The sequence below is a fragment of the Ptychodera flava genome, chromosome 4 (assembly GCF_041260155.1).
Source record: "Ptychodera flava strain L36383 chromosome 4, AS_Pfla_20210202, whole genome shotgun sequence".
Lineage (NCBI taxonomy): Eukaryota > Metazoa > Hemichordata > Enteropneusta > Ptychoderidae > Ptychodera > Ptychodera flava.
In genome coordinates, this window is record NC_091931.1 from 48,695,815 (window position 1) to 48,714,219 (window position 18,405).

The 18,405-nt window shown below is 34.9% G+C and overlaps 1 protein-coding gene across 2 annotated transcripts; it reads right to left on the reverse strand.

The window, feature by feature from the left end:
• Positions 1-213: 213 nt before the first annotated feature.
• On the reverse strand, positions 214-15,985 carry LOC139132043 (uncharacterized). Of its 2 annotated transcripts, XM_070698424.1 has the most exons (4): positions 15,824-15,985; positions 5,762-6,135; positions 4,790-4,929; positions 217-1,368 (listed from the first exon to the last, which is right to left on the reverse strand). In XM_070698424.1, the coding sequence occupies exons 1-3, from the start codon at positions 15,902-15,904 to the stop codon at positions 4,836-4,838; spliced, it is 549 nt and encodes a 182-aa protein (XP_070554525.1). In that variant the 5' UTR covers positions 15,905-15,985; the 3' UTR covers positions 217-1,368; positions 4,790-4,835. The 2 variants fall into 2 exon arrangements, with proteins under 2 accessions (XP_070554526.1, XP_070554525.1); XM_070698425.1 differs by lacking the exon at positions 15,824-15,985 and adding an exon at positions 10,092-10,147 and having other exon boundaries at positions 214-4,929.
• Between the last annotated feature and the right edge of the window lie 2,420 nt (positions 15,986-18,405).

The following is an 18,405-nucleotide window of genomic DNA, read 5'->3' on the forward strand; positions in this document are numbered from 1 at the left end:
AATGTCATCCAATATCCAATCATTGTAATGATAGTAATTAATTATTAAAAAACCAAAAAGTCCACTGATATTCAGACTCTCACAGTTTTACAATTCTTTCAAATCTACCACTTGTTGTTCCAGGGGCTCAGTTTACATCTGTTGGATTAAGGAAATGTCAGCACTTTCAAAAGATGCTATTAAAACGTATCTTTGAGAGAACATTACTTTTCACTAAAAGCACCACAGAGCATGGTTCAACTCGGGAGTTATATAGGCCTTTATTTGTCAGATGGATGTTATATAAAACAACAAAATATTCATAACTCTAGCAAGGATAACTATTAAAATCAAAATCTGATCTATAGTTTCTTATTTGTAGCTTTTTTTTGGTGATGTACAAATTTTCAACTTCATTTGCGTTTGAAGTGGTAGCTCTTCAATCCACGATGCACATCAACACTAAATATGAAAGGCATATATGCAGCAGTTGGATGCAGTGGACTGACTACTGCATAACACATAGACATTAGACTTTCTGCCTATCAGATAAGCTCAGTTTGTTGTGTTTGTGTGTGTGTGTGTGTGTATATATATACCAGTATATATATATATAGCTTAAAATCAAAGCGACAGGAAAAATTTTAAAAACATTGAAATTTGGACTTGGACAAAATTCAGAAGTTCCTGCGAGAGCAAAAACAGTTGAATACACATGTCACGCCTGTAGAAATGAAAACCGAAACCGGTATTCTCATTCCAACTACTTTCAATATCTTATCACGTATGATTGCTCCTTTACTTTTTATGTAATTCCATTTATTTCATAATAAGGCTGAGCCTATTGTACATCTGTAAAGGTAAAAGTGGACATGCAACTCCATTAGTCATCTTAAGTACAGGAGTAGATATGAAAGGAAGTGACCATTTACATACGTAATACACAATAAAAACAATACTACCCATATGAAGATATACATAAATTGTAGATTTTACAATTGTTACAGTCAAATGAATTCATGCACAGAGAAGATGGATCCAATGGATTCGTTGTCAGTAACTATTTTGCCAATTTACTTTATGAGCACAAAGTAGCAGATCACTTGAATTTTCCGTACAATAGATACCATTCAACAGATTTAAAACATACACTAATTTTTGGTTTTCAGATTTTTTAAAATGCATCCAAACACTTCAAGTATGTTCAAGCATCCACCTTTTGATTTGCTATGAGAAGCCATTAACATTAGACTTCACACTCCACAAATAAACAGACTTGATCACTCTGCCATCTAGTGGTCAACTATAAATTATTCATTTCTTTTTGTCATTCTAATAAAGATAGTCCTCCATGACAGATCAAAAGCTCAATAGGCTGAAAAACATTGACTGCTTGTGTTATAGAAACTCCATACTGATAGTTAATGTACAAAGCTGATGAAAATCTTTAGATTTATTTGAATGTGCTCGACATATAAATTAGCTTCAAAACTGCTACATCTATAGTAATGAGGCAAAAGGTTGGTTTTATACAAATATGATTTTTGCCATATATTGCAGTTGTATGTCTGCTGATAACTGCTATGCTGGAATAGTTGATTTGCAAATAAGTAAATTAAAACGATAAAACACTGAGCCATTGATGCAAACCTATCTATTTATGTACTAACTGGCTTCCTTATCTGAAATACAAAGATTCAAAGCACTCATTAATTATTGCAGTCATTTTTATGCTTGCAATTAACTTCATGAACATCTCCTTGATGAGTTACAGATGGCAAGAAATTATTAAATCAGATTTTGGTGGGCGCAGCTTGCATATTTTCTACTTATTTGCATAGTTAATGATTTAAGAAAAAAAAGATATACGTTGAGAACAGATGCACAAAACTGGATGGGATTTACGACGCATTTCATGCACAATATGATATGTCAACCCTGAGAGATATAAAGGGTGACAAAAAAGTTAATCATCATTTGCAAATTTTGATGAACTTTCATAATTAGCCATGCCATAGTATATATCTTGATTGAATTGGTCAACGTTTTCGAAACTACTGTGATTTTACATTGAAAGTCATTGAGCATCTTTACTTCAGCTAATTGCTAATTGAAATGTCTTTAACTTACTTTCATTATTAAGAATATTTATCTAGACTGACTTGATTAAAGTTTACAAAACCTGCATGGTATGTACACTAAAGGTACTATTATATAACATAAATGATAGTTGTTTAGCGTTTCGACAACAGCTAATAATAAATCTGCATATTTGACGAACTTTCCTAATTATAGATATAAATCTCAATTGACTTGATCAAAGTTGACAAAACTTGCTATTTATTTGATGAGACAATGATATTGTATCAGTGAAAGACATTTTGCATTTGCTAGTGTACTTTGTTAAACCGACACTTAAATTAGTGTAATAAGCTAAACTTCGGGCCCAAAGTATTCATTAGCACAAATTATACAGAATTTCGTTATGTTTCTGAGTAAACATGCGACAACAGCATGATATTTTGACAATGTGGATTTGAATGAAAGTGAAATTAAACTGGCAAATAACAAAAGGCCATCACATTGACACTGCAAAGGCATATATTTTGTGTAAAATAAGGTAAACACACAAGAAAGATAAAATAAATTGAGGATATTTTCAAAGTATACTGGATTTCGTTAAAGCCAACGGATGTACTTCAAAAGACATTTCACACTTATAATTAATGCAGACAATATAGAAATAATGGGCAACGCGCTGACCATTAACGTTTATTTGTGGGCAAGGGCGAGAGGAAAGCCAAAAATTAACGGGCGAGGCTTGCTGAGCCCGTTAATTTGGCTTTTCTCGAGCCCGCGCCCTCAAATAAACGTTAATGGTCAGAGCGGAGTCTGTTATTTCCATTATATTATCAGAGAACCCCAGAAAACCGTCAAAATTTCCGAAAATTTCAGGAGCGAACGACAACTGGGCCCCAGAAACTGAGCAATACGCGACGCACTGTCACGCGCGCTGTAAAAAAATTGGCAAATCCTGAGATGTTTTCAGAAAAAAGTATCTCAACTTGACCTACAAGTGCTCCATTTTATTTTGTGATTGACTATGATTTACGCTTGAGTTGTAAAGTTACGATACTTTGAGTTGTTAATCTTATTATTCATATTCATAGGCATGCAAACAAACCATTACTGTGTATTTGTGGTCAGTCACGTTGTTCAGCTCGACCAATCAAAATGCGACGGGCAGGGCATGGTAATATAATATTGTTTAAGCAGAATGCATTTCAACCATAATGCACATACATTTAATAAGATATCAACCACAACAAAATACTACACAAAAACATGGCGTCAATGACACTTGGCTCACACTTGGTTCAATGTGGCAGGCTAGAGTGAGTATACTTAAAGCCCCCCTTCAATTATCAGATTTATCTAGTATAAATATTATATCCTTGATAAAAATATTCAATGGAAAACAAAAGAATGACAGACTGTTAATGGGCTGTTGACACATTTGCTAATGCGAGAACCAGGGATTGAGAAGGGCGCCTTTAACTAGGTTACCCCTGGAAACATGCGTACCAAGTTTCAAAGCAATCGGATAAAATGATTTTTTGACCAAAAATTGGAAAATTGCCCCAAAAATACAAATATGAAAATTTCACCACAATTTGAAGGCACTCTACTAAGGTTGCCTCTAGGTACATGCATACCAAGTTTCAAAGCAATCAGAACAGTTAGTTCAGAGAAAATGATGTTTTGACCAAAAAATGCGAAAAGTTTCCCAAAAATACAAATATGAGGATTTCACCACAATTTTAACAAATCTGACAGAAGACAACCATAGGATCAAGATTATTAAGTTTCAAAGCAATCAAATGTGAACTTTAGGAGAAAATAATTTTTTAACTAAAAATGGGGAAAAATCCCCCAAAAAACAGAAATATGAAAATTCACGACAATTTGTATAGGTCCAACAGAAGCCAACTCTAGGATCATGCATACCAAGTTTCAAGTCAATGGGAGGAGCGCTTTCAGAGAAGATTTTTTGACCAATAACACGAAAAATTTGCCCCCAAAAATACAACTATCGAAATTTCACCACAATTTGAACAAAGCTAGCTAAAGTCATCATAACGTGCATACCAAATTTCAACCAAACCACGCCTGTGGTTACAGAGTTTTAGCAATTTGCAGGATTTTCCCTTTTTACCTCATTTGCGTATATATGACACTGACATGTTCATTTGAACAAATTCACATCTCTTTCCATTGGTGCTCCTGTTCACTAAATACTAAGACGGTAGGTGCTGCCATTTGGGAGTTTTTGATGTGGACGAACATCCATACATACGTACATGCATATGTATATACATACATACATACATACATACATACATACATACATACATACATACATACATACATACATACATACATACATACATACATATGTACATACATACATACATACATACATACATACATACATACATACATACATACATACATACATACATACATACATACATATGTGCATATGTATATACATACATTCATATGTGCATATGTATATACATACATTCATACATACTTACATACACACAAACGCCGCCGACCTACCATATAAGCTTTTCTTTGGTATATATACATATACAAAATGTGAGCTAAAATGATGAACAATAATTGATGTCAAAAAAACAAATGGCTACAACAATGTGTTTGTTGAAAAATTCGGTTATACATTTGAGATTAAAATGCGAACTGACATGATAATTACAAGGCCAAAAATCTCGATATAATTCACTCACTCGTCCTCTTTCTTCTTCCTTACGACTATCTAAAACATTTTATCACCTTGTCTTTAAAAGATAATGTAGGCCTACGGTTCCTATTATTACGCCTCCTACGATAATTGCACCACCGACAACCCAGTTCATGTTCTTCCTAGAACAATATAACACAAATAAAAAGTATTGTAACTATTGGAATGCATATGTTACGGGGATAGAGTCTAAGTTTTAGTCTTTATACTTTGACAAATTGAATACTTTAAAATAGACCATAAAGTCAAATAAAAATATATAATTAATCCCTCTGTAGTGTACATTCTTTTAATCAATGTCATCATCAGTAACTGATATAAACATGAAATCCAATTCTAACAAAGATATATATATATATATATATATATATATATATATATATATATATATATATATATATATATCTTGCCATGTAACTTTTGTTTGATACTCTTATAATTGTATTGTTTTATGTGGTGTACGAAATAATACAAGTGAAAAATTTGTTTGAGATTTCGTGACTTCTTGTATGCTCCACAAATTACGTTATACCTCTAGTCGACTGAAGCAAAATAGTAGTGCAGCTAAAAGAATATACGCAAAGCTTTCTTCGTAAGACTAAACGTTTCTGCAGTTTTTGGTTTCCTCACTTTTCCAAACACAAACCAAAAAATAATCAAATGTACTTTGAATACTGCTGTAGAATAAAATATTCCCATGATCATTTGGTATAAAGAAACGCAGTCTATGTCTTATACCAATTGAATTTCATCGAGCGAGACACTAGGAAGCTTCAATGAATATAGCTATGACGCAAATTTGTAAAGAATTTATTCTTGATCCCAGTTTCAGTTGCAAACTTGGTGGAAATCTATTTCTCTTGTCGAAACTTGCGAAAATGTCTAAAAGTTAAGGCTTAGTCGTCGGAAACTGATATAATACTCGATCAATATAATAACCGTTTTTGTTCTCACCCCTGTCCTTCACTTGAACTAATTTCCTTTTTTTCGTGTTTAGTTGGTTCCACGCTATCTTCTGTTTCTTGTTCAGTTGATTCCACGTGTTCAGTTTCTTGTTCTTTTGGTATCGTGACAAGCATACCACGTTCAAGGCCACTGTATAGATCATTTTTGTGTCTGGCCGGGAACGGGAGTTTCTCCTCGTATCGTCCTTTACTTAGAAACAAAGGGCGTAATTTCTCGGTGTTGTTGTCCTCTAACCAACATTCGAGTTCCCTCGGCTCATTAGTCAACCCAAACACCTGCTTAACTCGCAAAGGCGTCATTTCTGAAATCTTTATTGTCTCAATTCTTCCATTCCAATCTCTTCCACGTCTAACAGTGCACGTCTGTGAAGAACAGTTAGCAACATTCATTTAATAGAATAGGTTCATATTTAATATAATCATGTAAAATATTATTTTTCTCAACAGCTTTCAAACTGTATTGAGAGGGGTATTAGGGGTACTTTTGTTATAATGAAACACATAAACTCATTTTTTCTTATATTTTTATTTATAAATCATCCACCAGGCGAACCCAATTACAGGATGAAGTGCCCATAGCCCACTACCCCATGGAGAAATGAAGAGTAAAGTGCCATGCTCAAAGGGCACAACACCGTGCTGGAGTCTCGATCAAACTCACTGTCCTTTGACAGTGAGTCACAAATCAGTGAGTCCGTTACTCTGGACCTACGGGGTCTCGAACTCACCATCCTCTGATAATGAGTTCGGTACCCTAACCACTGCTAAAGAAATATACTATCATGCCTGATAGCTTTTTCGTTGTATGCATGAACATGAATATATGCATTATATGCTGCATGATATTGGTATGAATATTGCTAAAAATTACATGTTAAAACTCACTGACTTTTCTCTCTCTTCATGTAAGACAAATTTCATCTCAGAATCAGGTTGTCAACTAGCTTTCGACATTGACTCCTGGTTTCTAGAGTTAACCTCTATCAGATTTAACAAGGGCGCAGTATCGCTTTTAAGGCTTTTCTGATAATTTTTGGTCAAAGTTTATTGTTTTGCAAAATGACAGACCTGAAGGTCTACTTTGAATGATCACTTTTCACATAATTTTACTTGATGTACAAAGTCCTATTCCTAAATCGTCTACACTAAAAACAATAGATGATAAATTCGTCCTGAAATTTTATTTCCATGTTCTGACAGGATTCGGTTTTGTAAATTTCATAAATGGTCAACTCCTAGTATTTCTGTTAAATGAGAATCGTTTTATACGAATTATTCGACACCAGACTATGTTAGATTAATTTCCTTCTTATGTTGCATACAATGTCAGCCGAGGTTTTCTGGGTCGCCTGTTGACGTTGCACTATCGCTTGGCAACGATAGTCCTGTTGCTTATGCAGTGATGCAAGTCATTGTTTTGCTTAAATTCATAATTAAAGTAGGAATATTTAAATCTCTATTCAACAAGTCTTTGTTTAGTCGCCACTAGTCATGGATTTTTAGTTTTTGCCACATCCAAACGACGTACGTAATGACAAGCTAAATTTCTCTTTGGATTTTCCGGGACTGTTTTATCAAACTAGCGAATTAGAGATCTTTGCAAAACAAATATCCTTAAGAATTGTATAGACCTACATCGTTCTCATTCAAATTCACGTTTTCAGCAATCAGTATGATTGAATTTCAGACTAAATATAACCACAAGTCAGGTATGCCCTGTAACCTCCACAAATGTAATAATCTCCACAAATGTAATATCAACCACAATTGTAATAAAATCAACCACAAATGTAATAAAATAGTCAACCATAAATGTAACAACCCGCAACCACAAATGTAATAAACAAATTAACCATAAATGTAATAAAACTCAACCATAAATGTAATAAACTTGAACTTCCGTATGTGATCATTTGTTTATCAATGCCCTGAGTAAATAATAACTTTAATAAGACTAGTGTAATGTTATTGCATACTTTCCTGAAACTAGGTTTCGTTTTCGAAACACAGAATAGAATACTTTGAGAACGCTATCAGAAAACGGCGAGGTACTGATCAAACCGTTAGAAAATGGAAGTGGAACAGCAGTTCTAGACACTGATAATTACATAATAAGGAAGCGTCAAAATAACTCGTCAACCAGTGATCCCACACAATTGCAAAGTTTATGACAGATGACTCAGAACAAATAACAGAGAAATATAAAACCTTATAACAGAAACTTACGACACAAAACATGTTGACGAGAACATATATTTCAATCTATTAAAAAACAATACGAACACTACCTTGAACACAGTAGAACAAAATTAGACATCCTGGCATCCCTAGTGAAGGAACAAACTTCAAGTGGAAAAACATAGGAATACAGACTATCTATCGATTATTCCACACAATTTATCCACTGAAGACGAATTTGAGGCAATTGATTAAGAAAGTACGGCAATTTTCGAAAAACCGGCGTTAAAGGATCGTAGTGTTATACAGTCTTCCCCACTCTGGAGTCAGTTGAGTAGAGACTGCACTGACATTCAGATTACAGCTGTGTCTCGCCATGACCAATCAGTTCTGTACACAAAACAGGGAAACGTAAAATACACTTTCAAATATGCAAAACACACTAAACGCAAACAATTAAGAAATGAATAATGTGTGGAGTTGCTTTCCTTATTACATAGATAAATATTTAAGGGCTAATCCCTCAATTGCAACGACAAAATAGATTTATTACATTTATGGTTGACAAGTATTACATTAATGGGTGATTTTTTTGTTACATTTATGGTTACCATTTATTACATTTGTGGATGGTGTTTTTATTATATTTAAGGTTGATTTTTGTTACATTTGTGAGCGATATTACATTTATGGGTGCATTTTATTACAATTGTGGTTGATATTACATTTGTGGAGATTATTACATTTGTGGAGGTTACATGCCCCATTACAAGTAAGAGCGATTCAGCTGTTTATGGACGAATTCAATATCACGCGACACTGACCTGCGCATGTCCGGCACCGTCTGCTTATAAGCCAGTTAAGAATGTAGTTATCTATATTTACAGCTGACGTGATTTCTGCCTCTTTCATTTGATACTGCACCTTGATACTATTTGAGTGTTTCCATGGCTGCGATAGGTGCGCCGAAGTAATATCATGAAGGGTGCCCAAAGATTATAATATTTCGATATTGTCGGAACAATTAGTCCAATTGTCTATTTTGATTCATGCACCATCATTTAGAATGGTCCCCATAATATATTAACTTGATCTTATTTGTTGGACATCCAGACGCCATTGGCTTTTCAAGTTGTGTGAAGTTGTAATGTTTACGTGGATTTGCAAAACAAGCCGCAGGGCGGGGTTTAACAAAGGACCATGTACAGACGATCTTGCGATACCTACATCGTCGACCCATTCTTTCATTTGGCATGTATTTCAACATGACGAACAATTTGTCAGTGTCCTCCTCTGTAGGTGGCCGCCTGTCAACCTTTGCTTCCTTTTATACGATAAAGAGCCATTTATTTCATTTTGATACATCAGCACTTTCCTACTATGTTGCGCTGATATGTTCAAAATTGCGTACGACTCTCGTGTGAACTTCCAGAAGTAGATTTGTTAGAGGAACATTTTGTCTGACACCCTGTATTTCAGACTTTCCGATGTAGAGTTGTCTAAATTGTGATGAAAATTGCATACTTTCCACTTTGGAACTTCCTCGTTTTGTCACATGAACTTCTAATGAACAGTACATATGCCTGGTAGATTTAAAAATTAGCTTTTTTACCCTGGGAACGACCTTATTCAATTTAGCTGACATTATAACGGAATGTGGATGTTTGTATTACTTCAATCGTTCACTATACATTTTGGTACAGAAAAACACTGTTGGCCTGATAGTATTTAAAATTTGCTCTGGAGGTTATCTAAGATATTAGTATGAATTCTGCTAAACATATTTTCGTGCTGGGATTCTGAAGGTGTGCCGGTTGTTAGGTCACTTGTTTATGAATTGCAAATATTTACGGATTACCAGTGGCACATACACATTCTGTTATCGCGAGACGAAGGTAGAAGTGTCTCCGGGAATGCAAATTCAAACGTAGGGACATTAAAACTCTGAACAACCTCTTTGCTTAGTTGCTTCAGATCGTGATTGTCAACTTTGGTCACATTTAAACGACAAAAGTAACTGAAAGCTGGATGTCTCTTCGCATTGCATTTGTATCATTTCTTTGGGGTGAAAACGAAAGTGTCGCAAAACAAAGTTGTCAATTGTCACCAACCTTCTGTATAAAGTGAAAATGTGCACTTACAGAATTCTCATCCGTATCCACTCTCGCAGCTGCAGCCATCTGAGTACCTCTGTATATGATTGGACTCGAGACAAAATAATGATCACAAACAAAGTATATTACCGTGTTACCTCGCAAAGTAAGGCGCTTTAAATAAAATTCTTTGTTTACCGTCCGCGTGCTGGTAGGTTTTCAGAGAAAATTAAGAAAACACTGTTAACACTGTTACAAATAAACATAAATTTTTTCTCAAAGGAAACCAAATAAAAATTGAGCTTATGTTTAAACACTTGAGTTTTTTGTCTGTGTTTGTTTTTTTTCCTTGCTGGCTGGTAGGTTTTTCAAAAATCCAAGTACGGCAAACGAAGAAGTTTCTTTATATGGCCTAATCTTATTGTTAGTGGACAAATGCAATACCACATGATGTATTAACTTTCCTGCGCATGTTCCCTGTTCGTCTTGACGTCCGCTAACAAAGAGCGTGTCTATATTTAAGAGTGACGCGATTTCTGCGTCTTTCGTTTTACATTTCACTATACACGACGATGCACAACAACTGCCCAAGACAATGCCATACGGCGGTCAAAGAATAAACAAATCTTAACTTGGTCCTGATGGCACTATTCTTTGTCGTACGGTTAATTGGTACTTTTTTGTTGCCACTAGACAAGAATTACCGACCGGTTAATTTCTGCGATAGGTAAGACCTGACGGCGTAGAAGAGAACTTTGTGTTCGCTAAATATATCTGATCCTACATAACAGGGAAGTATACAACCACGAAAACACATTGTGAAAATACGCTGAAAGTAAGGTAATAGAAATAGAATAGGTTTTACGTATACTGACAACAAATTTCTTGAAGTTATTGAATAATGATTTTGCAGTGTATTGAATAAACAAAGAAGATTGAAAAGCATTTCAAAACATCAGAATTACAAGTGTATGAAATAAACTTCATGCATCATACTGTAAACACTACTGTTTCGTGCTGAGTTCGTTTGCCATTCCGAAACATCAATGGTCACATTGAAAAGTTTTCAAAATAGCGAGAAAACATAATTACATAGCTATTTGAAAAACTGACATCGGCTGTGAGAATTTTGTTTGTTTAGATCTCAGCGTACAGACACGAGTTCGGAAGACTGGGGCCAAGCTCAAAATGTCACATATTATTTTCAGTATTCAATAAACGAGGAACAATAAAGGGGCCCGTACAATTCATCTTAGTTCATATTGTGCTTCAAAGGTGCACGTTTGAAATTGAAGTAAATTATAAACGTGTACTATTTCCAGGTAGAACGTAACAAATCAGTCGAAATATTGCAATGAACTTTATGAAAACTCCCATACTTATGGTTAGGTAAACAACGTGCGCCGAAAAAACAAAATGGGTTATTATTGATACAATAATAGACAAACCGAATAGGGATGCACCATTGATCTTTGCATGGGATTACCAGGAGGATTGAATGTACATTTTTTTTTGTTTTCAAAAATTTAACGAACGATAGTTTTGCAAAACATGTGTATCTTTCCAAATTTACATATCGGCCGACCCTTTTAATATTTTGCTTCAAAAATTGACATCGATGCAATTTTGTTATTGCTGCAATTTTTGTTCTGCAGTTTTTCTTCTATTTTAAGAATTACTTCCATGGCGGAGCAGTTCATTCCTTAATTTCAATATAGATTGCAATTACTATAGCAAGAGGCAATTATCATTTGATGATCTCAAAATACAGATTCATTTCTTCTTTACTTAGCGCGCAGTTCCTATCTTTGTACTCAGTATAGCTATTGAAAGGTGTCGTTTAGTGACATCATACTTACTTTTAAACATGTACCGGCCAAAGGTTCAACGCAAAGACCGAGAAAATTTCTGATTTTATATATGCTTATTTTGGACATTTGTGTCATAGTTCATCTTAGAATCGTTGTACTAAGTATATATAGTAGCCCTCTCCTAAATGCTTGCATACATTGTAAAAGTCCTCCCCAAACCCTTCATGCATGAAATAGAGTGACCAACCCAAGATTGCACCAGCCCTCCCCTATCAATTACGTCCGAGTCCTTATGTAAGATGATTTTTCTCGAAGTCCCGACATCTGAAAGTTCGCATTTAATGTTTTGATTCTTTGCTGGATGTCACAAATGAAACATATTCTGGCAAAATCGCATCAACATCAACAAATTACTTATTTCTCACCTTTTTTTGCCTTGCAATAACAGAATGGTTTAAAATGGTTCATGTTTTTAGCTTTTCTGTTTTATCCCAGCACTTTCGTCTTTGTTGATTTACTTCTTTGTATATGTTTTTTAAAATGTTCAATCAATCAAAGAAACAAACAAAATTGAGGCCGCCCTCGCTGATGCGTATCAGAATGCACCAAACAACTACATGGTAACACATACAAAATGATGTCTTTTTTAAAATAAATACAAAATAACTTCGACATTTTGAGGTTTTCCTTTTAGTATCTCGCAAAATTGATAACCGTAACCCAAATTGACTCACGCCTGAATGATGGCATATTTTATTTAAGAAAACTATTGAAATCCTCTCCAAATGTTTTTGAGTTGATAACCCAAAAAAAGTTGCCTCATTTTTAAACATACGGTAGCCTTACGTAATATTACATGATGGGAGATTTTGATGAACTTCAGAACTCTACATTCATTCGAAAGCACCCTTTATGATGAACATTAATTTTCAGTATATTTTTGCTGGCAACGTCTCGGAAGTTTATTTCTGACTGGTAAATTGTACTTATTTACAGCTCCTTAAGGAGTTCTCTGCCTGAAACTAGCACAATTCTCTGCCTTATTGGCTTTTTTTTTTGTAAATAATTCAGTGAGAATAACGAGTTTCATCCAACCAATTGGCTGAAAGCTTCCGAGACGCTCCACATCAACCCTGTTTTTGTTATGTCTGAAAACCTCTTATAATTTAAACTGACGGAACAATATTTCGGTAAGACATTTTCGTATTATTTTGTCGGTTTCCAAGAAAAGCGATAGATGCTTAGATAAATTTAGCTGAGACGTTTTTTATGCTTGTATTGACACTGGTTCGAAACAGAACGAAATATATGTACTACAAAACTAACTTTCGATTTAGCTCCTCCCTCATATTGATATACGATAAACGGCAACTTTTTTATTTGTGATACATGTAATATGAATAACAAATTTTAGAAGCTGACTGATAAAGAAGGTAGTTTCTAAAAGTATTATTAACCAAATGTATGCATGAGTCGACGATATCATGTGACAATGATTTTCAGTTATAAAAGTATCACACTTAATGCGAACTCGATCAGCTGTTTTCGAAACATAGCTAGTAGAAAGAGAGATTTTATGCCAATACCCGCTCATGCATTTTGAATTTCGTTCACTTAGTTTTCGCCGAGTTATTTCGGTCATGATTCAATTTTTAGATGTAAAAAATAAATTGAAACTGTTTAAAGACGCGTTCTTTGAGAAAGTACTTGTCTGATAACTTTTGATAACTTTTGATGGAATTTAAGCCTCTACACAAAAATCTAAGCTAATGCTTAAACATTACAGGTCATTTCAAGTAGGTTGCTATTTCCCCTTTGTGCTCGATAAAGATAAAACATCGCCGATAATCACAAAAAGTGATGCATTTGCTTTCGTATTTGATTTTAACGTGCTATGACGAGGTGTGATTTCTGTAAAATTTCATGCAATTACTCCAGTAACCCACAGACCAGCTGCATCGGTTGCTATAATATATATATATATATATATATATATATATATATATATATATATATATATATATATATATATATATATATATATATATATATATAATATATCGATTAACAGTCAGGTGTCGACATTCTGCTATCGTGAGGCAATAACAGACGTGTTGCTGTCGCATACCAATCTCAAAACCAGGTATGCCGCGTTACCCACAGGAGCAATTCAACAGTTCATGGACGAAATCGATCGATACCCATGATACTGACACGCGCACTTCGTGTACCCGCATGCAAATACAAAAGCAAAGAATGTATCTATATTTATCTCTGACGCGATTTCTGCCTCTTTCACTTTTATACTGCACCCTAATACTACTCGAGTGTTGTCATAGCTGTAGTGACTGAGTTTGTGGAGACCCGGATGGACCGTGGCTAAGGTAAAATCATCTCAAAGATTAAACAAATATTTACTTTACCCTGATATTGTTCGTTTGTCTTAAGAACTAGACAAATTGTATACTTTTCTTCACTTTCATACACAACCTATCGGATTTGTCACCGTCGACGTCCGGACTTCAATTCATCGGTTTTTCAAGTTAATTCTCAACGATGTTTGTAATAATGATTGATAAAATAAGCTGCAGGGTTACATAAAGGACAAGGAAGTTAACATTGTGAGGAAAGATGCAAAACCGATCTATTCTTTCATTAGGTATGTTTCAACGACGCAGAACTGGTCAAATAGAAAAGTTTTCTTCGGTGCCCTCCATCATAAGTTGCCGCTCCACAACCGGGTGATCAATTGAAAGGCTTTTACTATTCTTGAAAGTACTCATATTAATGATGAGCGTAATTTCAGCTTCAATGGCCTGCCATATCTTGAGAAGATTGTCCTAGATTGATATTTTCAAGAAATCCAAAATGGCTGTCAAATGCATGTACCCGCTCGCGATTTTATGGGCAAACACTGAATGTCATAGGATCTGTATGACACATACCGAACGTCGAGCTAATTGACCCATTTTTAACACTTTCAGAAAATCAAGTATGGCGACACATGACCAGATGTAATGTCAAAGTTAGGTCAACGAGTTCTTATAGGCCCTGAGGCCTGTACAGAGTTTCAGAAGCTTACATGCAGAAGTTTTATAGATCAAAATTGGTAAAAAATTGGGTTGAAGAAGAGGCAGGGAAATAATCCTGTAAAAACCAACAGGGGCCCGCGCCCTTAACAAGTGCATTCTACACGTCTAGATGCTGCGTTGACAAAATAAATACGTACTTAAACATTCATAGAGGAGAAGATTAAGAACATGACATTGACATACAAGACAACAATAGCGAAAAAGCATGAAAAATTAGAGCTGCCACTGGCCCTTTAGTTGCGTCGGTTGCTAGGTCGCATGTGAAAGATACATACCTATTATTTACCAGAGAAGTTGCGATATGCCGCTATTGCGTGACAATGATAGAAGGTGCTGTCGCAGTGAATATAAATTCAAACGTAAGGACGTTTAAAACTTAAAGTAGAATGCGCCTCGGTAACATATATTCGGACTTCTAAACTTTCACAATTCTTTTCTGGTCTACCACTTGTTGGGGTTCATTTTAAAGCTCTTGGTGTAAGTAAAAAACTTTTTATGGTCATAGTTTTTCGAAAATTTTGTCGGTAAATCTTGGGAAATTTGTTTCTTTAATATCAAAATGTGCACAGTGACCCCAAATATTTATTCGCGATTTTGAAAGAGGATAGTTGAAAGATTCTTGGAGGAAAATTGAGCAAAAGTTTAAGTCTTTCATTTTCGAGGTGTATACTACCTTAACACAACACTCGCTGCAGATCACGAATTTTCAGGTTCGTGAAATTCTATGATTTTAGTATTTGAAAACTGAATTTCTCCTCTCATCTTTATATATGATTGTTTGGGTAAAAACTTCACGAATTTAAAATTCGCTCAAACAAAGTACTTGACACCTTCATCCAGTAGCAACGATTTGTGAACAATCTTAATGTACACTTACATCGTTCTCGTCTACATTCACATTTCCAGCTACCTGTCCCCCAGTTTGATTCGAGTTACCAAAATTCATGTTTCCAGACATCTGACTTGTAGGAACCAACTTGAGACAAAACAGTAACTGCAGTAATCACAAACAAGGCATGACGCGTTACCTCTGAAAGCAATCTTACTGTTTGAGGACCAATTCAATATAACTTGATACACTGCGCATGTTCCCTGCCCGTCTTACACCAACCAACAAAGAACAAATCTATTTTTATGTATGACGTGATTTCTGCGTCTATCTTTTACAATGCACTTTGTTGATGTTTAAGTGTTCTAACAATCGCTGGAAACTATGTTATCTATAGGGCGGTCAAAGAATGTACCCACTTTTATGTATGACCTGTTTTCTTCGACTTTCGTTTTACATTGCACCTTGGTCTTGAGTGTTCTCACAACTGCTTAAAGCAATTATCTAGGGCGAGATTTAAGCAAATATTTATCTTGTCCTTGCATTATTCGTTGTCTTTCGGTTGTTTGGGTCTTTTACTGGACAAGTGTTACAAATTAATATTAACCGCTAGGACGTGACGGTGTAGAAGGGGGATTTTTGATTGCTAAATATATCTGACCCTAGAGCATGTAGAGGGAAGTATACAGCAACGAAAACATACTGTGAATATACTCTGAAAATTAACGTGATGGAAATAGAACAGTTTTTCTCATAACATTTCTGGAGCTTATTGAATTATGATTTTTGCCGTGGAAAGGAAAGGTAGCCACAAGAAAGAAGACTGGAAACTATTTCAAAACTATTTGAATAAAGTAGACGTTGTCATTCCATGACATTTACGTAAACACTGTGTAATCTGTATCAGCCATGGTGATCACACCGATTTTAATGTTGTTCATATCAGTTAACAAAACATGCAGAATTACTCTAAGTAACATATCATTCGTCACTCAGTAAACCATACAGTTTGATGCTGAATTTGTTATGTTTTCCTGAAAATTACTGATTGCGTTGAAGAGTTTTAAAAATACTGAGTAAACATAATTGCGTAGCGGAAAATTCACATCGGCTGTAAACAAAAATGTTGTTCATATCGCAGCGTACAGAGCCAGTTCGGAAGACTGAGGTCAAGCTCCAACTGTCATAAATTTTCAATTTTATGGTATTATGTGCCTCGATAAACTTTTTCTCAAACTTTCCTCAACAAAACTTCCAATGAATTACCAAATCAAGAATAAAAATCAGGGGGTAACCTTGCAAAGTTACTGAAGAAACAAATTACCTAACATTTGTCGATATTTGAAATTCAAAATGGCCGCCACCCGTGTATTAAAGATCTGTTGAACACTGGTGTGTACAAATTTCAGTCGCGCCATTATCAAAGTTCAATGTATGTAAACACCCGTAATACCTGGATAAACTCAAGGACACACTCAGCTGAAAATAAACGGATTGCTATCACCAGCTATATCATCGATGAGTGCAATATTGAATGTGAAGCGAACAACCGGAACATATAGAATATGAAAGTCTACCCTTACTTTGGTCATAGTTTTGTGGTCTGACAAGAACATCTTTGCATTACGAGTACTATAGATTGCTGATGTCTTGCTTACTTCTCGCAGCTTACTTATATTTCGTGAATGTAACTCTGAGGCCCTGGTTTTTGACTTCACTTATTGCAGTTAATTTGATGTATATTTGGATTCAGTAGAAAAAGAAGTTCAACAAAGGTCTAAAAGTATTTACGACTAAGAAAACTTGTTACTTGAAGGTAATCGTATGAATCCGATTTGAACCGCTAATTATAGAGTTTACAGTAAATCAACAGTAAATGTTTGAAAATTGATGAAATTCATGCAGTGAAACTTTCCCTTCAGTCGGCGAGACTTTAGTAGGGACATAAATAAAAATACAGGGGTAGTGACAAATTAAATTTTCATACGATTATTTAGCCTTAGCTTTGTATATTTTATTTATATTTATATTGGTAAATTCCTACAGTCATATTTTCATGGAGTACCAGTTACAAAGGAAAAGGTAAGTGACAATTAAAAATATATTCAGTGTTTTACATTGAACTCCAACAAGTATAACAACAGTGAAATTGAAATCACAAAAAAACTCACAATATCGAACAAATGAAACGATAGAACATGCAAACAAATTACCGAAAAGCTATGATAACAGAAGTGAGTGCAACAAGGTGATACTTCCTAGGTAAAGTCTCACAATGAAATAAAGCACAAAAAACTTGCTAAAGTTACAATTGAACTACTAAAGTCGCCGATATGCAAAAGACTCAGCTTTAGATGTTCTGACTGGCGGCAAAGTGAAATGTGGATCATTTCGTAGATATTCGGAGAGTTGGTTGTAAAATCCATAGATGTTTACATACTGAATTGTGAGGAACAACATCCACTTTGTGTGATGTTAAACATCAAAACGCCCCACAACAAACAGACATTGACAGAGACCTTAGAGTCTTTCATCTAAATAATCAATGAATTGACTCCAACTCATAAATAGTAAAGAAACCACCGAAAAGATGAACAATTCAAGCCATAGATTGAAGGCTTTAAGTAGAC

Coding starts and splice junctions, on each gene's coding strand:
- LOC139132043 (XM_070698424.1), bottom strand. CDS start 15,904: ATGTCTGGAAACATGAATTTTGGTAACTCGAATCAAACTGGGGGACAG. Junction 6,136..15,823: donor TGAATGTAGACGAGAACGAT/GTAAGTGTACAT, acceptor TGTTCTTCACAG/ACGTGCACTGTTAGACGTGG. Junction 4,930..5,761: donor AGTTCAAGTGAAGGACAGGG/GTGAGAACAAAA, acceptor ATATTGTTCTAG/GAAGAACATGAACTGGGTTG.